Source organism: Hemiscyllium ocellatum, chromosome 18 (genome assembly GCF_020745735.1).
Source record: "Hemiscyllium ocellatum isolate sHemOce1 chromosome 18, sHemOce1.pat.X.cur, whole genome shotgun sequence".
Taxonomy (NCBI): Eukaryota; Metazoa; Chordata; class Chondrichthyes; order Orectolobiformes; family Hemiscylliidae; genus Hemiscyllium; species Hemiscyllium ocellatum.
In genome coordinates, this window is record NC_083418.1 from 10,558,588 (window position 1) to 10,580,702 (window position 22,115).

General features: G+C 49.0%; 1 protein-coding gene across 1 annotated transcript in view; it reads left to right on the forward strand.

Annotated features, from left to right (window-relative positions):
* The first annotated feature begins 11,090 nt into the window (after window positions 1-11,090).
* The window catches only part of mtch2 (mitochondrial carrier homolog 2), a 47,841-nt gene continuing 36,816 nt past the window's right edge, over window positions 11,091-22,115 (forward strand). Inside the window, exon 1 of the mRNA XM_060838693.1 lies at window positions 11,091-11,198. Within this exon, the coding sequence (XP_060694676.1) occupies window positions 11,112-11,198 (87 nt within the window). The 5' untranslated portion in view covers window positions 11,091-11,111. The remainder of the gene's footprint in view (window positions 11,199-22,115) is intronic.

Genomic DNA, 22,115 nt, shown 5'->3' on the forward strand with positions numbered 1-22,115 from the left:
CATCTGATCCAGATGATTTATCCACTTGCAGACCTTTCAGTTTTTTTCTAGCACCTTCTTCTTGGTAATGGCCACCGTACCCATCTCTGACTCCCAACTCTCTCGAATTTTTGGGATATTATTTGTCTTCCACCATGAAGACTGATGCAAAGTAATTATTCAGTTCCTCTTTGTTCCCCATTACTACTTCTCCAGCATCATTGTCCAGCAGCCCAATACCCACTTTTGCTCTTTATATATATCTAAAGAAACTTTTGCAATCCTTCCTAATATTACCAGCTAGCTTACCCTCATGTTTAATCATCTCTCTCCTTATTTCTTTCTTTGTTTTTCTCTGTTAGTCTTTGTAGACTTCCCAATCCTCTAGTTTCCGATTGGTCTTCATTACATTACTTGCTTTCTCTTTTATTTTTATGCTGTCCCTGACTTCCCTGGTCAACCACGTTGCCTCATTCTCTTTTTAGTATGCTTCTTTTTCCTCAAGATGAATCTTTGCTGTGACTCTCGAATTACTCCCAGAAATTCTTGCCATTGCTGTTCCACTGTCTTTCCTGCTAGGCTCCTCTCCCAATTAATGCAGGTCAGCTTCTCCCTCATGTCTCTGTCATTGCCTTTATTCAACTGTAATGCCGTTATATCTGATTCCACCTTCTCAGTCTCAAATTGCAGAGTTAATTCTATCATACTATGATCACTACCTCCCAAGGGTTCCTTCACCTTAAGCTCCCTTAGCAAGTCTGCCTCACTGCACAACACTAAATCCAGAATTGTCTGTTCCCTAGTGTTATCAACCAGGCCAGACCCCCTCAAAACATTTCAAGCAAGTAGCCCGGCCCCTAACTTTGCGAGTTGTTTTAAGCAGGTTTCAAGTACTTAGTTTTAATCAAAACAGAATTTATTTGCAAACTTACCTAATTAAACACAAACAAAAGAGAACACCATATAGAATAACTTCACCTATTTGAAAACTGAACAGACTATCCCAGTACAGTTCCAAATACTTGTAACAATCTCCATAAACACCCCTTTGCAAAATAAAGGTAAAATCAAACACAGGGTCTTACAGGAGAGATGTCAGAGATTCAGCATGGAACACCTTCTTCCATGTAGCTGTATCTTTGACCAGCAGCCTCCAAACTGACTGACTGCTTGCTCTGAACAGCTAGACTGCCAAAACCAAACCAAACCAGATACAAGCTGAGCTGGGAGAACTGGCCACTTCCCTTTCATTGTGCAAGTGTTTTCTTTAAAACTCAAAAGCTTCTTCAAGTAGATCAAGCCAGACATTTCGGAACCTGTGTCTCATAAAACACATTTGAACAAAGCCAAGGACAACACAACCCTGTCAAAGGAGCATCATCATCACACCTGGTGGGCTCCATCACCAGCTGCTCTAAAAAGCTCTCTTGTAGACATTTCACAAATTTCTTTTCTAGCGATTCACTATCAACCAGACTTTCCCAGTCCACCTGCATATTGAAATCCCCCATGATCACTGTAACCTTGCCTTTCTGACTCACATTTTCTATCTCCTGATGTATCTGACAACCCAAAATCTGACTATTTAGAGGCCTGTAGATAACTCCCATTATGGTTTTTTAACCTGTGCAGTTCTTCAACTCTACCCATACAGATTCTACATCATCTGACCCTATTTCGTTTATTGCTATTGATTTAGTTTCATTCCTTACTAACAAGGCAACCCCGACCCCTCTATCACCTGCCTGTCTTTTTGATAAGATGGATATCCTTGAATATTTAGCTCCCAGTCCTGACACCTTGCAGCCACGTCTCCATGATGCCCGCCACCTCATACCTTCCTTGAGGACCTCCAAACGCACCCCACCACCAGGGACATATTTCCTTTCCCTCCCCTATCAGCGTTCCGAAAAGACCACTCCCTCTGTGACTCCCTCGTCAGGTCCACACCCCCCCACCAACCCAACTTCCACTCCCGGCACCTTCCCCTGCAACCGCAAGAAATGCAAAACCTGCGCCCACACCTCCTCCCTTACTTCCCTCCAAGGCCCAAGGGATCCTTTCATATCCGCCACAAATTCACCTGCACCTCCACACACATCACTTACTGTATCTGCTGCACCCGATGTAATCTCCTCTACATTGGGGAGACAGGCCGCCTACTTGTGGAACGTTTCAGAGAACACCTCTGGGACACCCGGACCAACCAACCCAACCACCCCTCAACACTTCAACTCCCCCCTCCCACTACACCAAGGACATGCAGGTACTTGGACTCCTCCAATGCCAGACCATAGCAACACGACGGTTGGAGGAAGAGCACCTCATCTTCCGCCTAGGAACCCTCCAACCACAAGGGATGAACTCAGACTTCTCCAGTTTCCTCATTTCCCCTCCCGCCACCTTGTCTCAGTCCCAAACCTCGAACTCAGCACCGCCTTCCTAACCTGCAATCTTCTTCCTGACCACTCCGGCCTATCACCCTCACCCTAACTTCCTTCTACCTATCGCATTTCCATCACCCCTCCCCCAAGTCCTCCTCCCTACCTTTTATCTTAGCCCGCTTGGCACACTTTCCTCATTTCTGAAGAAGGGCTCATGCCCGAAACGTCGATTCTCCTGCTCCTTGGATGCTGCCTGACTTGCAGCCCTTTTCCAGCAACACATTTTCAGCTCTGATCTCCAGCATCTGCAGTCCTCACTTTCTCCTAGGCAACATACCATGTAGACTCTCAATCCTGCTTACAAAGGATACTGTCTATTTCCTCAATTGAAGAATGCCCTACAACTACTACTTGTCTTTTTGCTCCCCCCTCTTGAATAGCCTCCTGTACCACAGTGTTGTGGTCAACTGGCTCATCCTCCATCCAGCTCTGTTCCTCATTTACACAGGGACGCTGCATCACTTGCAGTCACACCCTGCTGTCCCTGGCCACTGACTGAATTTGAGGTAGTGTGACTGCCTCCTGGAAGTCAGCGTCCAGGTATTTCTCCCGCTATCGGGTGTGCCAGTGTTTGACACTCAGATTCCAGCTCATTAATCCTGAGCTGAAGTTCCTCCAGCAACCAACACTTGTTACAGACGTGATCACTGTTGTTCACAATGGGATCAGCCAGCTCCCACTTCATGCAGCTACAGCACATCACCTGTCCAGCCATCTCGACTTAATTTATGAATTAGTTAGTTTTGGGGTGTCTTTTGCAGTGAAATCTGTTTAGAACTGTTTAGAGGGAAGTGTTCGCTTCTGACACAGCTTCTGACACAATCCATCACACAGTGCCTGGGCATCAGAGGATGTACTTGATCAGGTCTGCTTCACCAGGACCTTGCCTGGATGTCTGTCCTGAGACTGTCTTCTCTCAGGTCCACTTCTACCTTTGAATAAACTTGGTTGTCCTGTACAAACAGAACAAATCCGGCTGCATCTTCTGACGTCAGTGAGTCACTTGAAGGGGCACAGTGTGTTGGCAGCCAACCGAGGATTCAGGATGGCAGAGGACGACGACAAAGGCCTGTGGGCACCTTCACAATGGCAACAGCCTCACTGGTCGGCATGGACTCCGTGCTGGAGCAGGAAGAGTAAGTACTTTCACCCACTTGGTGCTCCTCCGCTACATTGATGACTGCATTGGCACCACCTCGTGCTCCCGCGAGGAGGTTGAGCAATTCATCAACTTCATCAACACATTCCAACTTGACCTTAAATTTGCCTGGACCATCTCTGACACCTCCGTCCCCTTCCTGGACCTCTCCATCTCCATTAATGACGACCGACTTGACATCGACATTTTTTACAAACCCACTCACTCCCACAGCAACCTGGATTACACCTCTTCCCACCCTACCTCCTGCAAAAATGTCATCCCGTATTCCCAATTCCTCTGCCTTCGCCGTATCTGCTCCCAGGAGGACCAGTTCCACCACAGAACACATCAGATGGCCTCCTTCTTTAGAGACGGCAATTTCCCTTCCCACGTGGTTAAAGATGCCCTCCAATGCATCTCGTCCACGTCCCGCATCTCCGCCCTCAGACCCCACCGCTGCAACCGTAACAAGGACGGTTGGTGCTCACCTTCCACCCTACCAACCTTCGCATAAACCAAATCATCCGCTGACATTTCCACCACCTCCAAATGGACCCCACCACCAGGGATATATTTCCCTTCCCACCCCTTTCCGCCTTCCACAAAGACCATTCCCTCCGTGACTACCTGGTCAGGTCCACGCTCCCTTACAACCTACCTTCCCATCCTGGCACTTTCCCCTGCCACCGCAGGAACTGTAAAACCTGTGCCCACACCTCCTCCCTCACCTCTATCCAAGGCCCTAAAGGAGCCTTCCACATCTATCAGAGTTTTCCCTGCACATCCACTGATATCATTTATTGTATCCGTTGCTCCCGATGCAGTCTCCTCTATATTGGGGAAACTGGGCGCCTCCTAGCAGAGTGCTTTTAGGGAACATCTCTGGGACACCTGCACCAATCAGTCACAACCGCCCTGTGGCCCAACATTTCAACTCCCCCTCCCACTCAACCAAGGACATGGAGGTCCTGGGCCTCCTTCACCGCCGCTCCCTCACCACCCGATGCCTGGAGGAAGAATGTCTCATCTTCTGCCTCGGAACACTTCAACCCCAGGGCATCAATGTGGACTTCAACAGTTTCCTCATTTCCCCTTCCGCTACCTCACCCCAGTTCCAAACTTCCAGCTCAACACTGTCCCCATGACTTGTCTTATCTATCTTCCTTTCCACCTATCCACTCCACCCTCCTCCCTGATCTATCACCTTCATCCCCTCCCCCATCCACCTATTGTACTCTATGCTACTTTCTCCCCACCCCCACCCTCCTCTCGCTTATCTCTCCACCTTTCAGGCTCTATGCCTTTATTCCTGATGAAGGGCTTTTGCCTGAAACGTCGATTTTACTGCTCCTTGGATGCTGCCTGAACTGCTGTGCTTTTCCAGCACCACTCTAATCTAAACACTTGTAAATCACAGAAGAGAATTAAGAATGAAGCCAGCCATGGCAGATGGTATCTGTGGATGGCAATCTGGCCTGGGCACAGTTCCTGAGAGAGACACACTTGATCTCCTCAATTGGCAAAGGCCTTTGCACCTTAAACCAGGTGTCTGGTAGGAGAAGGCCATTCAGCCCCTTGAGTCTGTTCCACATTCAATTATATCCTTGTTGAGCCATTCCTTAACTGATTCTAGTTCCCTTGGAAAACATTTCTAGTGAGGGAAGTGGTGTTTCCTGCTGCCTTCCTGAGCAAGTTCTGGCATAAAAGAATAATTCAAGCCGTTGAGATAAAGGCGAGAATTCCAGGAACTTTGCATCAGTTTCTCTGCCTTTCTACCAGTTTTCAGTGATTGCTCCCTAGCTGCTTGTCTTCTCAGCTACATCTTGCAAACTGGAGCCCAACACCAAACACTTTCACCTTTCACTTGTGGAAACAGGGTCTGGTGCTGAATACTATAGTCACAGAAATTTGATTTGTTGACAGAGACGCGAGGAATATTGAACAGGGCCTCTCCAATCTCACACGCTCCCTTAAGGCAAAGCAAACATTGCTGAGTGACAGCCCGACCACAGCAAGGTGTGAGAGAGCGTTAAAGCTGCCTGTGAGAGCAGGCAAAGTGACGGTGCTGAAAGGAGTGAATGGGAGGACAGTAGGAATCCATCAAACCAACAAGCTGGTGCTGAGTAAGAAGCTATTGCTCAATCCCACCATGGCAGGAGCTGCATGGAGACCAAGACGTCAGACTCACAGGAAATCCCGGGAAGTGCAACATCAAGACTGTGGGAGGAAACTGCAGAGGAGCATCAAACGCAACTCGCTGGTGGAAACCCTCAAACACCAACTGTCCACCATTTGCCTGTGGGACGAGACCAAACAGTCACTGCACTCGGTGAAAGCACGGAACGTCCGGTCTGTCCTTTAACCACACAGCAGCAGAGCATTCCACAGCCAGGTCAACTCCACAGTCTCCCGCCCGTTCCCTCATCACCCAGCCAGACCTGTCACCTCGCTCCTCACCCACCCAGATCCACTATTCACCCTCTCACCTGCATAACACATCTCCCAGTCACTCAGCAAGATCCTTCACCAACCTCCTAACCTCACACCACAGTCAACCTCTCAAACCTCCCAGCCCCTTCACTGAGACCCCTCACTCATCCCCCCTCACATCTTACCCACTCACCGAGACCCCTGCCCTCCCACCACCCAGCCATTTCCACCCAGTGTCCTCCTTTAGCTACTCTGCACACATTCCATTCTTTCACCTTCACTACCTCATTCACCAAATTTTACCTCTCCGCTCCTTTCTCCAATTGAAGCTAAGCACAGTTAATGGGTTTTTTTAAAAATCAAGAACACTGTTTGAAGAAACAATTAGAAAGTGATTTTTAAAAATGGATTGATGCTTGTCTTTCGGGGAGGGGCTAACAGCTGTTCAATAAGGTGATTGGAGATTTTTCTGGAAGTTTTTTGTTGTACCTCATGTAAATCTCCACAATTGGCCAATTCCTGTCCCAGATACAGGTTACCGTGTCAGCTCATCTCCATGACCCAATGTCAGTGATACAACCAGACCCTTCCCCTCCACCCCCACCCCCATCATTGCAAGACAGCATCCCCAACTAGACCCCACTTTTGCATCCCATCCTGGGACAGAGTTCCTAAACAGACACTGTCCGACCCACTGTCCCAGGACATGATTCCGGTGAGTTCTCATGCTTAAACTAATTAAATGCGAGTTTCTTGGGATGCTGGCCCCAACACTGATTTTTCAGTTTTCTTGGTAGTACCAATCACTCAATGTCCAATTGGACGGTGCTGTAAAAGGCATTGAAAGAACAGGGTTAGAGCACAGTGTAGCACTGTGTCCTTTCAACACAGACAATCTAACACAAACATGGAGCTTGACCACAGAAAACACGGTGACAACCAGCTCAAATCACTTGGCCACCTTCCAGCTTGTTATCAACCAGGTATGGCAGTGAACTTTGAAACCAATCCCTCCTGCAGCTTTCTCTGTCAGAGGCTGTTCATTGCACTCATTGTCGGAAGATTCTGATTTGTTTAAATAAATTCTTTATTATTTTTATTCAGTGTTTCTTTGCACTAACTCCCATTGCAAATACAGACTTTAAAAAAAGCCTCAACTTTTACAGCACTGTTCACAACCATATGCTGTTCAGAAAGGAATTCATTGGCTCCATAGTACCTTTAAAGTGTGGCCACCTTTGTAATACAAGAAGCCCTGCAATTCATTTGCAAACTGCAATATACTATTGTCAGTAAAGAGTAAACATTGGCCAGGATAGTGGAGAGAGCAGACCACTTCCCCTTCTGAGAGTGCTAGAGAATCAACTTAATTTCATCTGTTCATATATTTCATCGGTCAAAGCATTAAGTTGGAATGTCATGCTGTGGATGTACAAGACATTGGTAGTCTGCTTTCAGAATACTGTGGGGAGAAAGTGAGGTCTGCAGATCAGAGTTGAAAATGTGTTGCTGGAAAAGCGCAGCAGGTCAGGCAGCATCCAAGGAACAGGAGATTCGACGTTTCGGGCATAAGCCCTTCTTCAGGAACCTAAAGAAGGGCTTATGCCCGAAACGTCGAATCTCCTGTTCCTTGGATGCTGCCTGACCTGCTGCGTTTTTCCAACAACACATTTTCAGTTTTAGAATACTATGTACAATTCTGGTCACCCTGATATAAGAAGGATGTTGTTAAACTAGAAAACATACAGAAAAATTTACAAGGATGTTGTCAGGACTCAAAGCTGTTTACCCACAGCTTCGGAAGCAGATATTCCACTGCCAATGTGGTAACCCCTCACTACAGCAGAAACAACACTCAAAAGATTGCTCCTAAAGACACACCATCACACTGTAGAGACCGCTTTACTCTGTATCTAACCCTGTGCTGTCCGTGTCCTGTCCTGAGTGTGTTTGATGAGGACAGTGTCATCAGCAATCACTTGCTCACAATATAATCCAGGAAATTCTGTGGGTCCTTGATCATTGAGTCACATCTCTGGGCACATGTTTTACAGATAATTTGGGAGACGGAATTGGTCCTTGCCCTTGAAATCACAGCACATTCCATTCTCTAGTTCCTATTCCATACTTTCTCTTGCTGATGGGTGTTCTCAAAGAATTGTGCCCCTTCATACAGGTGCTCCCTCCAAGTCAGTTTCTTCTGAATGAGGTTCTCCCATGCATTGACATCAATATTGCACTTCCCACCCACCCAGTTTAGGTCTCATCCACACCTTGAGACCTTTCAGTTGAAGACACAGGGGTCCCTGCAGAGGATTTTCCTGACCCTGGGGATGGGTGCAAGGTGGTGATGTGTCACATATGGGGAAAGGTTCAGAAGTAAAGAACTGAGGAGAATGGGGTAAGTCGTGAGCACCGCTGAGTTACATGAGGTGGTGGTGGTGGTGGTGGTGTGTGGGCAGGATGATCGCAGATGGGGCTCCCCGCATCCTCAAAGGGGAACTCCAGGGTTTTGTTTGTTTAACAGGCTACACTGGCTCACGATGACAGAATCTGGTTGGCCTCTGACCTATGGAATTCCCTACCACTACCGGTCCTGTCAGCCCAGCAGCTGTTAATAGCCCCAAGAGTGGGCAGGAACACACGACAGCAGCACTGAGGGTTCCTCTGCAGTATCCATGGAGTGGAGGGGGGCAAAATTATCCCTCTTCCCGAACCTCGTAGGTAGTAAACTAGTGATACAACGCTGTTACCATAAAGATGCCCATAGGCACCTTCAATATCAACAGCAGCAGAGAGGCACTATGCAGATTTTGTATTCTCTTGTGCCTCTGGGATCGAGGGTATGTGGTGAGCGCCCTGCATGAAACCCACTCTGTTTCAGGAAACAAAGCCACATGGCCCCCATTCTTTGCTTTCAACAGACATAAGATTGACTGGTCTGTAATTCCCAGGGATTTACCCATTACCTTGCATGGACAGAGGATCAACGTTCACCTCCCTCCAAACAGCCGATACTACTTCCATGGAGAGTGAAGATGCAAAGATCATCGCCAGAGGCGCATCCAGCGCATTCACTTTTTTAATATTAATCTGTTCAAGCCTATTAATCTGGTCCCCAGTGTTCTGTCAGCAAGGTCCCTCTCTCCAGTGAATACTGAAGCAAAAACCTCATTTAGAGCTTCCCCTACCTCTTCAGACTCCAGACAGAAGTTCCCTCCACTATCTCTGATTGGCCTTACTCTCTGATCATTCTCCTATTCCTCACTTAAATGTAGAACGCCTTTGGGTTTTCCCCAGTCGTTCTTGCCTGGCAGAAATATGTACGGGAGTCAACAAGAGGTGAAATTCCAGGATTTAGGATGTGGAGAGGCAGATGCTTGACGTGGAGTCACAAATATGGCCCTGGTCCTGTGGCAGGTGTACAAAGAGAAGGCCACACTCCAGGAACTATACCTCGTTGGTTCCCATGAAGAATAAATGAGGTCATGGATCAGATTTCACCAGGATCTGGGCTGCACTCCACCACGTCTCTGCGTCCGACATTCTCTCACCCACACCCCATCTCCCATTCCCCACGTGGTCTCCCCCTCAAACTCTCCCATCCCCCACCCTCCACTCCGTCTCCCCCCACCCCACACTCTCCCTCCCCCACCCTACACTCTCCCTCCCCCACCGTCTCCCCACCCCACACTCTCCCTCCTCACTCCGTCCTCCCCCCCCACATTCTCCTCCCCTTCCCCCCCCACATTCTCCTCCCCTTCCCCCCCCACATTCTCCTCCCCTTCCCCACCCCCCATTCTCGTCCTGCCCACCAACCCCCATTCTCCTCCCCCTCCCCCCCACATTCCCCTCCCTGCCTCCCAACCCAAATTCCCCTCCCCCTCCCCCCCACATTCCCCTCCCCCACATTCCCCTCCCCTCCCCCCATTCCCCCCCACATTCCCCTCCCCTCATTGCCCCCCCCACATTCCCCTCCCCTCATTCCCCTCCATTCCCCTCCCCCCCCTCCATTCCCCTCCCCCCATTCCCCCCCCCCATTCCCCTCCCCCCCATTCCCCTCCCCCCCACATTCCCCCCCTCATTCCCCTCCCCATTCCCCTCCCCCTCATTCCCCTCCCCATTCCCCTCCCCCTCATTCCCCTCCCCCTCATTCCCCCGCCACATTCCCCTCCCCCTCATTCCCCCCCCTCATTCCCCTCCCCATTCCCCTCCCCCTCATTCCCCTCCCCATTCCCCTCCCCCTCATTCCCCCGCCACATTCCCCTCCCCCTCATTCCCCCGCCACATTCCCCTCCCCCTCATTCCCCCGCCACATTCCCCTCCCCATCTCCCCCCCATTCCCCCCCTCCCCCCATTCCCATTCCCATTCCCTCCCCTCCCCCTCATTCCCCCGCCACATTCCCCTCCCCATCTCCCCCCCTCCCCCCATTCCCATTCCCCCCTCCCCCCTATTCCCATTCCCCCCTCCCCCCATTCCCATTCCCCCCCATTCCCATTCCCCCCCATTCCCCCCCATTCCCCTCCCCCCCATTCCCATTCCCCCCCATTCCCATTCCCCTCCATTCCCATTCCCCTCCTCCCATTCCCCTCCCCATCTCCCCCCCTCCCCCCATTCCCATTTCCCCCCTCCCATTCCCCTCCCCATCTCCCCCCCTCCCCCCATTCCCATTTCCCCCCTCCCATTCCCCTCCCCATTTCCCCCCCTCCCCCCATTCCCATTTCCCCCCCTCCCCCCATTCCCATTCCCCCCCCCTCCCCCCATTCCCATTTCCCTCCCTCCCCATTTCCCCCCATTCCCATTCCCTCCCCTCCCCCTCATTCCCCCGCCACATTCCCCTCCCCATCTCCCCCCCCTCCCCCCATTCCCATTTCCCCCCCTCCCCCCATTCCCATTCCCCCCCCCTCCCCCCATTCCCATTCCCCCCCCCTCCCCCCATTCCCATTCCCCCCCCCTCCCCCCATTCCCATTTCCCTCCCTCCCCATTTCCCTCCATTCCCATTCCCCCTCCCCCCTAAATTCCCCTCCCCCACATTCTCCTCCTCCTCCTCCTCCGCCCCAGTCTCTGACGAGTTTCCGGTTCCGGTGCCGGGGCCGCGGTGCACTGTGGGCGGTGATGGCGGACACCCGGAGTCAGTTGTATTTGGGCGCGGGGCTGACGGTTCTCTCGCACCCGCTCATGTACGTCAAGCTGCTAATCCAGGTCAGAGAGCCCGGGGGGTGAGCGGGGAGGGGAGTGTGTCTGGGTGAGGGTGAGGGTGAGGGTGAGGGTGAGGGTGAGGGTGAGGGTGTGGGTGTGGGTGTGGGTGTGGGTGAGGGGTGGGGTGGGGTGGGGTAGGGGTAGGGGTAGGGGTAGGGGTGAGTGGGTGAATGGATGTGTGTGTGTATATATATGTGTATGTATGTGTATATAGAGGGGAGGGGGGGGGTGTGTTGCTGTGTGACAGAGAGACAGGAGGAGGAGGCCAGACAAATGTATCTGCGTGTGGGTGCTTGAGATGGGGACGGGGAGCGTGTCGCGTGCGGGGGACTGGGAGCGTGTCCACGTGTGGGTGCAGGAGGAGGGGAATGGGGAGCGTGTCCACGTGTGGGTGCAGGCAGCGAGGGATGGGGAACGTGCCCGCGTGCGGGTGCAGGAGGAGTGGACGGGGAGCGTGTCCACGTGCGGGTGCTTGAGATGGGGGGACGGGGAGGGTGTCGCCTGCCCGCATGCGGGTGCAGGAGGAGGGGGAGCGTGTCCATGTGCGGGTGCAGAGGAGGGGAGGGGGAGCGTGTCCGCGTGCAGGAGGAGGGGGAGGGGGGTGGGGAGCGTGTCCGCGTGCAGGAGGAGGGGGAGGGGGACAGGGAGCGTGACCATGTGGGAGTGCAGGAGGAGGGGAACGGGGAGCGTGTCCGCGTTTGGGTGCAGGAGGAGGGGACTGGGGAGCGTGTCCACGTTTGGGTGCAGGAGGAGGGGGACGGGGAGCGTGTCCGCGTGTGGGTGCAGGAGGAGGGGGACGGGGAGCGTGTCCGCGTGTGGGTGCAGGAGGAGGGGGACGGGGAGCGTGTCCGCGTTTGGGTGCAGGAGGAGGGGGACGGGGAGCGTGTCCACGTGTGGGTGCAGGAGGAGGGGGACGGGGAGCGTGTCCGCGTGTGGGTGCAGGAGGAGGGGGACGGGGAGCGTGTCCGCGTTTGGGTGCAGGAGGAGGGGGACGGGGAGCGTGTCCGCGTGTGGGTGCAGGAGGAGGGGGACGGGGAGCGTGTCCGCGTGCGGGTGCAGGAGGAGGGGACGGGGAGCGTGTCCGCGTGTGGGTGCAGGAGGAGGGGGACGGGGTGCATGTCCGCGTGCGGGTGCAGGAGATGGGGGGATGGGAAGGGGGACGGGGAGGGTGTCGCCTGCCCGCATGCGGGTGCAGGAGGAGGGGTGGAGGAGGGGGAGCGTGTCCATGTGCGGGTGCAGAGGAGGGGAGGGGGAGCATGTCCGCGTGCAGGAGGAGGGGGAGGGGGATGGGGAGCGTGTCCGTGTGCAGGAGGGGGATGGGGAGCGTGTCCGCGTGCAGGAGGAGGGGGAAGGGGACAGGGAGCATGTCCACGTGCAGGGGGAGGGGGACAGGGAGCGTGTCCATGTGGGAGTGCAGGAGGAGGGGGACGAGGAGCGTGTCCGCGTGTGGGTGCAGGAGGAGGGGGACGGGGAGCGTGTCCGCGTGTGGGTGCAGGAGGAGGGGGACGGGGAGCGTGTCCGCGTGTGGGTGCAGGAGGAGGGGGAACGGGGAGCGTGTCCGTATTTATGTGGGGATGGGTTGTGTGAGGCGATTATGTGGAAAGGGGTTGATGATGTGGATGAGTGGTCTGCCTATGGCACAGCAATAGATGGTGTTCATTGAGAGTTGTCAGGAATGTGGGGTACATTATTGGGTTGCAAAGGGTCAATTGTGCAAATACTTTGAACTGGAAAGTGCAGGAAAGGTTAAAGGAAACAATGCTATATACACAGTTGATGATATGAGACAAGTGACTGGAGAGTGCATCAGAGTTTTTTGAGAGACGTGAGGGTGGAGGTAAATTCATTAATTGTTGAACCAGCAGACCAATAGCTTAGTAATAGCCTCAGGACTGAAAAAGTGAGTGAATTTTCAGTACAAACCGAGACGCTACGAGCAGTTCCCAGTAAGATGCAAGAGTCAGCGCTTGGATCTGAAAGTATCACACTTTGTGTCTCTCAGTACCGTAGTTTGTAAAGCGTTGACAAAGTTCCAAATATCAGTCCTCCTGACTGCCTCACCAAAATCTGTTTTCAAGATTTCCATTATTCTGTGATTGACATGAGACAGGAAGGAGCTATGAAGATGAGACACTCTGAGAAAGACAGCCCATTTTATTCTTTTATAGATTGTCTTGATCCAGAGGCTTTCCCTATTCTTCCACTCATATCTTGTCGTAGAGTCATAGAGATGTATAACACAGAAACAGATCCTTCAGTCGAACGCATCCGTGCTAACCAGTCTAGTCCCACCTGCCAGCATACACCCTATATCCCTCCAAACCCTTCCTATCCATAAACCCATCCAGATGTCTTTTAAATGCTGTAATTGTACCAGCCTCCACCACGTACTCTGGCAGCCCATTCCACACACGCACCACCCTCTGTGTGAAAAAGTTGCCCCTTAGGTCTATTTTACATCTTCCTCCTCTCACCCTAAACCTATGCCTTCTCGTTCTGGACTCCCCACCCCAGGGAAAAGACGCTGTCTATTTATCTTATCCATACAATAGACAATAGGTACAGGAGTAGGCCATTCTGCCCTTCGAGCCTGCACCACCATTCAATATAATCATGGCTGATCATCCTTAATCAGTATCCTGATCCTTGATTTCACTATCCTGGAGAGCTCTATCCAACTCTTTCTTAAATGGATCCAGAGACTGGGCTTCCACTGCCCTCTGGGGCAGAGCATTCCACACAGCCACCACTCTCTGGGTGAAGAAGTTTATCCTCATCTCTTTCCTAAATGGTCTACCCCGTATTTTTAAGCTGTGTCCCCTGGTTCGGCACTCACCCATCAGCGGAAACATGTTTCCTGCTGCCAGAGTGTCCAATCCTTTCATAATCTTATATGTCTAAATCAGATCCCCTCTCAGTCTTCTAAACTCAAGGGTATACAAGCCCAGTCACTCCAGTCTTTCAGTGTAAGGTAATCCCGCCATTCCAGGAATTGACCTCGTGAACCTACGCTGCACTCCCTCAATAGCCAGAATGTCTTTCCTCAAATTTGGAGACCAGAACTGCACACAGTACTCCAGGTGTGGTCTCACCAGGGCCCTGTACAGCTGCAGAAGAATCTCTTTGCTTCTATACTCAATCCCTCTTGATATGAAGGCCAGCATGCTATTAGCCTTTTTCACTACCTGCTGTACCTGCATGTTTACCTTCATTGACTGGTGTACAAGAACACCCAAATCACTCTGTACTGCCCCTTTACCTAAATTGATTCAATTTAGGTCGTAATCTGCCTTCCTGCTCTTGCCACCAAAGTGGATAACCATACATTTATCCACATTAAACGGCATCTGCCATGCATCTGACCACTCACCTAACTTGTCCAGGTCACCCTGTAATCTCCTAACATCCTCATCACATTTCACCCTGCCACCCAGTTTAATATCATCAGCAAATTTGCCAATGTTATTACTAATACCATAGTATACCATACTATATCATTAACATATATTGTAAAAAGCTGCAGTCCCAGTACTGATCCCTGCGGTACCCCACTAGTCACTGCCTGCCATTCCGAAAGGGAGCTGTTTATCACTACTCTTTGTTTCCTATTAGCCAACCAACTTTCAATCCAAGTTAGTACTTTGCCTCCAATACCATGCGCCCTAATTTTGCTCACTAACCTCCTATGTGAAACTTTATCAAAAGCTTTCTGAAAGTCCAGGTACACTACATCTACTGGATCTCCCTTGTCCATCTTCAGAGTTACATTCTCAAAAAATTCCAGAAGATTAGTCAAGCATGATTTCCCCTTCATAAATCCATGCTGACTCTGACCTATCCTGTTACTGCTATCCAGATGTGTCGTAATTTCATCCTTTATAATAGACTCCAGCATCTTTCCCACATCTGAAGTCAGACTAACTGGTCTATAATTTCCTGCTTTCTCTCTCCCACCTTTCTTAAAAAGTGGGTCAACATTAGCCACCCTCCAATCCGCAGGAACTAATCCCGAATCTATCGAACGCTGGAAAATAATCACCAACGCATCCACGATTTCTTGGGCCACCTCCTTCAGTACCCTGGGATGTAGACCATCAGACCCCGGGGACTTACCCCTCATGATTTTATAAACCTCTATAAGGTCACCCCTCAGCCTGCTATGCTCCAGGAAAAATAGTCCTAGCCTATTCAACCACTCCCTATATCTTAAATTCTCCTGGCGATATCCTTGTAAATCTTTTCTGAACCCTTTCAAGTTTCATGCCATCCTTCCTTATAGGAAGGAGACCAGAATTATATGCAATATTCCAAAAGTGGCTTAACCAATGTCCTGTACCTCCCAATCCCGATATTCAGTGCCCTGCCTAATAAAGGACAGCATACCAAACGCCGCCTTCACTATCCTATCTACCTGCGACTCTACTTTCAAGGGACTATGAAGCTGCAGTCCAAGGTCTCTTTGTTCAGCAACACTCGCCAGGACCTTACCATTAAGTGTACAAGTCCTGCTGAGATTTGCTTTCCCAAAATGCAGCAACTCGCATTTATCTAAATTTAACTCCATCTGCCACTCCTCAGCCCATTGGCTACCTGATCAAGATCCTGTTGTAATCTGAGGTAATCTTCTTCACTGTCTGCTACTCCAATTTTGGTGTCATCTGCAAACTTACTAACTATACCTCTTAAGCTCACATCCAAATCATTTTTATAAATGACAAAAAGTATGGACCCAGCACCGATTCTTGTGGCACTCCACTGGTCACAGGCCTCCAATCTGAAAAACAAATGTCCACCACCATCCTCTGTCTTCTATCTTTGAGCCAGTTCTGTATCCAAATGGTTAGTTCTCCCTGTGTTCCATGAGATCTAACCTTGCTAACCAGTCTACCATGAGATCTAACCTTGCTAACCAGTCTACCATGAGGAACCTTGTCGAACACCTGACTGAAGTCCATATATAAATCACATCTACCGCTCTGCCCTCATCAATTCTCTTTGTTACTTCTAAAAACTCAATCAAGTTTGTGAGACATGATTCCCATGCACAAAGCCATGTTGACTCCCTAATAAGTCCTTGCTTTTCCAAATACATGTACATCCTGTCCCTCAGGATTCCTTCCAACAACTTGCCCACTACTGGTGTCAGGCTCACTGGTCTTTAGTTCCCTGGCTTGACCTTACCCTCTTTCTTAAATAGTGGCACTGTGTAAGCCAACCTGTGACTATCAATGATACAAATATCTCAGCAAGTGGCCCAGCAATCATTTCCCTAGTTTCCCACAAAGTTCTGGGGTACACCTGATCAGGTCCAGGGGATTTGTCCACTTTTATGTGTTTCAAGACATCCAGCACTTCCTCCTCCTCTGTAATATGGACATTTTTCAAGATGTCACCATCTATTTCCCTATAGTATATATCTTCCATGTTCTTTTCCACAGTAAAGTCTGATGTAAAATACTCATTTAGTATCTGCCCCATCTCCTGTGACCTCGCACAAAGGCCGCCTTGCTGATTTTTGAGGGACCCTATTCTCTCCCTAATTACCCTTTTGACCTTAATGTATTTGTAAAAACCCTTTGGATTCTCCTTAACTCTATTTGCCAAAGCTATCTCATGACTTCCCTCTTAAGTATACTCCTACTGCCTTTATACTCTTCTAAGGATTTACTCGATCTATCCTGTCTCTACCTGTCATTTTCTTTTTCTTACCTTTTCTTACCTTCATCCTTTTCCTTAACCAAACCCTCAATTTCTTTAGTCATCCAACATTCCCTATACCTACCAGCCTTCCCCTTCACCCTGACAGGAATACTCTGTCTCTGGTACTTGTTATCTCATTTCTGAAGGCTTCCCATTTTCCAGCCGTCCCTTTACCTGCGAACATCTGCCCCAATCAGCTTTCGAAAGTTCTTGCCTAATACCGTCAAAATTGGCCTTTCTCCCATTTAGAACTTCAACTTTTAGATCTGGTCTATCCTTTTCCATCACTATTATGAATGTTATAGAATTATGGTCGCTGGCCCCAAAATGCCTCCCCCCCCACCCCCGACACCTCAGACACCTGCCCTGTCTTATTTCCCAAGAGTAAGTCAAGTTTTGCACCTCCTGCAGTAGGTACATCCACGTACTGAATCAGAAGATTTTCTTGTACACACTTAACAAATTCCTCTTCATCGAAACCCTTAACACTATGGCAGTCCCACTACATGTTTGGACAGTTAAAATCCTCTACCATAACCACCCTATTATTCTTACATACAGCTGAGATCTCCTTACAAATTTGTTTCTCAATTTTCCGGCTGACTATTAGGGGGTCTATAATACAATCCCAATAAGGTGATCATCCCTCTCTTATTTCTCAGTTCCATCCAAATAACTTCCCTGGATGTATTTATGGGAATATCCTCCCTCAATACCGCTGTAATGCTTTCCTTATCAAAAACTCCACTCCCCCTTCTCTCTTGCCTCCCTTTCTGTCCTTCCTGTAGCATTTGTATCCTGGAACATTAAACTGCCAGTCCTGTCCATCCCTGAGCCATGTTTCTGTAATTGCTATGATATCCCAGTCTCCATGTCCCTGAGCTCATCTGCCTTCCCTGTTAGTCCCTTTGCATTGAAATAAATGCAGTTTTATTTATCGGTCCTACCTTGTTCTCTGCTTTGTCCCTGCCTGACCGGACTGATTGACTCTCAACTGTACCTGTCTCAGATTGATCTCTTTCCTCACTATCTCCCTGGATCCCACCTCTTTCCCCCCCCCCACCCCCTTTACTAGTTTAAATCCTCCTGAGCAGCTCTAGCAAATTTCCCTGCCAGTATATTAGTCCCCTTCCAAATTAGGTGCAAGCTGTCCTTCTTGTACAGGACACTTCGACCGCAAAAGAGATTCCAATGATCCAAAAATGTGAATCCTTCTCCCATACGCCAGCTCCACAGCCATGCATTCATCTGCTCTGTCCCCTATTCCTGCTCTTGTAGCGCTGGGAGTAATCTAGATATTACTACTCTCGAGGACCTCCTTTTTAAATTCCTGCCTAACTCCCTTTAGAATCTCTGAGGCACCCTTGATCCTGGCACCAGGGAAGCAGGACACCATTCTGATTTTTCACTGCTGCCCACAGAAACGTCTGCCTGTACCTCAGACTGGAGAGTCCCCTAACACAATTGATCTCTTGGAACCTGACGCACCCCTCATTGCATTAGAGCCAGTCTCAGTAAACGTGGCTATACGTGATATGTTCCCCTGAGAATCCATCACCCGCCCCCCACATTTTCCAAAACAGCATACTTGTTTGAAATGGGAATAGCCACAGAAGACTCTTGCACTACCTGCCATTCCTCTCTTACCTTTTCTAGAGTTAACCCATCAATGTGACTGTATCTGAGACCCCCCCCCCCCAACTTCCTATAACTGCCATCCATCACACCCCCTTGCTCTTGTAAATTCTTCATTGCCTCTAACTCTCTCTCCAAACAATCCTTTCGATCTGATAGAATTCGCAACCAATGGCATTTATTGCAGATATAATCCTCAGTAACACGTAAACTCTCCCTAAAGTCCCACATTTGACAAGAAGAGCATATCACTCTACTAAGGGCCATTTTTGCTTCCAATCCGCAGACCCAGAAAACAGCACAGCCTTATTCCTTTACAAAACACTGCTCCAATCTAACTTAATACTTATAGCTTATAGTGTTAAGTTTAATCAAAAGACATATCTCAATAAAACACATAATCAAGAAAGAACCCACTCTACTCACTACTGCAGACTTAGACAAAGGCCCCAAGGCCAGACTTAAAACTATTCACATATCTGTCTCTGTGCTGTGACCTCTCCCAAAGCAAGTTCCTCCAAGAACAATTGTGAATTTCACTGTTTGTTAGCTTTCTCAGACACACTCCGATGTCCAGCGATACATGAATTCAGACAGCAAAGGCAGTAACTGCACAGGTTCACTGCTGTTTCAGGGAGCAGTGAGAGTTTCTTGCTCACTCTCGCTCTCTCACTCTCTCTCTCACTCTCACTCTCTCTCTCTCTCTCTCTCTCTCCTGCACTGCCTGACCATGTGCTGCCTTGTCTATTCCTCTCCCTTTTAACTGTGCTATTGTTTTGACTTTTTCTTTCTCCAAAAGTTCCAAAACACTGCAACAGCATATAAACCAGTAATTGCTGCTCCTGGAATTTGAGGAAATCACCTCCAACATGTAAAATATCTCAAAAAAAGGAGTAGCCTGTTTTAGCCAGAAATGTTTCCCTTCCTCCATCTTGGATTATTAAGGGGATGTAGTGGGACTGAAATTTTTGATCATCTGTGTTGTTTGAAGAGTAGGATTGTCTCCTATAATGTTATTTTTGAGTTTATTGAAAAGTCTAGTGAATGTCTCTTTTGTTCTGTTTGATATTTATGGCACTCGGAATGCTTTTGATAAGCATCCACATAAGAGATTAGCATGTAAAATCAAATCGAATGGGATTGGGGTTAGTGACCTGGGTAGAGAACTGGTTGGCAGACACGAAGCAAAGTAGGAATAAACAGAACAGTTTCTGAATGGCAGCTAGTGACGATTAAGGTACATCAGGGATCAACGATTCACAATAAGTGTTAGTGATAAATAGGTGAGCAAACTACATGTAATTAATATTTGCATATAAACCAAAACTGGGTGGGAGGGTGAACTCTGAGGAAAATGGGAAAATGCTTCAGTATAATTTGGATATGTGGGCAATTGCATTACAGATGAAATACGTGCATAAATGTGTGGATATCCACTTTGGTAGCTGAAACAGGAAGGCAGATTATTATTGGAATGGCAATATATTGGGAAAGAGGAAGGTGCAATGAGTGTCCTTGTACACCAGTCACTAAAAGTAAACATGCAGATGCAGCAGGTGCTAAAGAAAGCAAATCGAATGTTGACTTTCATAGCAAGATGATTCAAGTACAATTGTACTTGGTGGGACCATATCTGGAGTACAGTGTGTAATTTTGCGCTCTGAGGAAGCTAACAAAGATTTACCAGTCCAGTCCGGCCATCTCGGGAATCAACGTATGAAGAGAGACAGAATCATTAACGAGGATTTTCACTGAAATTTTGAAGAATGAAGGAGGGTTTTGTAGAAACCTGTAAAAGTCGTGAGTTTGAGAGGAGCAGTCAGACTCCATGACCTGCAGTGTGAGTCCGTGACATTAAGCAGAGCTGATGACCTGAACCAGCTGGACGATACTGGTACACTTAACACATTCAAGTAACTTTTATTTAGAAGAAGCTGAAAATGGTACAGTGACATAATAACATTTCTGAGTGTAACCCGTACTTAGTTTAAAACAGTACCTTCAAACGAATGGCAGTTTCTGTTTCAAAGTCATGAATGTCAGTTTGGATGGTGTCACTGTGTACTCAATCCCCTGCCAAAGTTGTCTCCTGCCTGTGGCAGATGCAGCTGTCCTCTCCGGGTTCATGTGAGGCAGGTGGATTTCCAATTCCACAACGTGGCCAGAAAAAAGCCAGACTAGGCGGGAGAATGCCATTTCTTCCTTGTGACAGAGATGGCCTGCGTTTAACTGCCTTGTTTGATCCAGTCCATGATGGTGGAGGAGTTGGGGAAGGTGGCTGGGCAGACGGATTTGTTCTCCTTGCAGAATCTCGTCTTGTAGAAGTAATGCATATCGCTGGGTTTTGCCCGGGACAAACACTCAGCAAAGGCCCTGTCACATTCACATGACATCCTGGTGCACACAGTCTGGCCCTTGCACTCTGTCTGTGCCTTCTTGCATGTGAAGTTGTACATGCTCCACTTGACCTGGCTGTGACAGCCCAGTATCACTCTAGTGTGGTAGTAGCAGCAATCATGGAGGAAACAGCACTGGTCCACCTGATCGACAGGCCTACTCGAGCCGCCTGTCCCACAATAGCAGCCATAGTTGTGTAGCTTGAGGAGGAAGATTCCCAGCTTGGAGCGGTAACACCACAGAGTCATGGCCATGTCAAAGAGGCCTCGCCGCTGTCGGGTTGCACCAGGACGCTGTTCAGCTGTGGGGCACAGGCATAACCAGATGACTGCAGGTAGAACCATCACTAAGAATCTGCTCGTCCTCATCCTCCTCATGTTCTCCTGACTGTTGCTACTCTGTGTTGTCCTGGTTTATATCAAGCCCTGTATTTCTTCCCTCCCTTCCGTGGTATCATGTGATCCCTGGCCCTTCCCCCATCTCATGGTGCCTCTGAAGTTTAGTTTTTGATGGCTGTGCATCCCAAGGAATTTGGTTCTAAATATTCATTTTAGCAGGACTGTTCCAAGTACAGGCAAAAAGACAGCTTCTTTGCTTTGGATGAAAGGATTTTAAAAAAGGATGATTGTAGGTATGGCTGTGTCTAAAATTAGTTGCAGGCAGTGTTTAGATAAATGTAGTGAATGTTTCCTGTTCTATCAGAATATATTTGGTCTCTGTCTTCCATTGCTATCATCCCAAATATTGTTCCCAAATCCTTTTTCATGCCCATATTTTGCTCTTCTAATTGCTTCCTTAAGTTCCCACCTGTAAGTTCCTGTATACCTCAAAAGCTGCAGCTGAATTGCACCCTTTAAACTTGCTAAAAGCCCTAGTTCTCTTCCTTTTCCAGCCATGAATTGTCCCAGACATCCAGGATTCTATGAAATTATTGCTTCTACATTTCCCAATAGAGGGTACATGTTGGACCTGTACTTTCACCAGGTTGTGTTTGAATGCCTCCCTCCCGCCCCCACCATTGCTCCACTGTAGACTTACCCCCACAACGAGCTGTTCCCAGTCTACTGGGGCCAGATCCTGCTTTATTTTAATAAAATCTCTCTTCCCCCAGTCCAAAGCTGCCCCTTGCAGGCCATCCTTTTCCTTGTGTATAACAAATTTGAACTGTACCATGTTGTGATCACTATC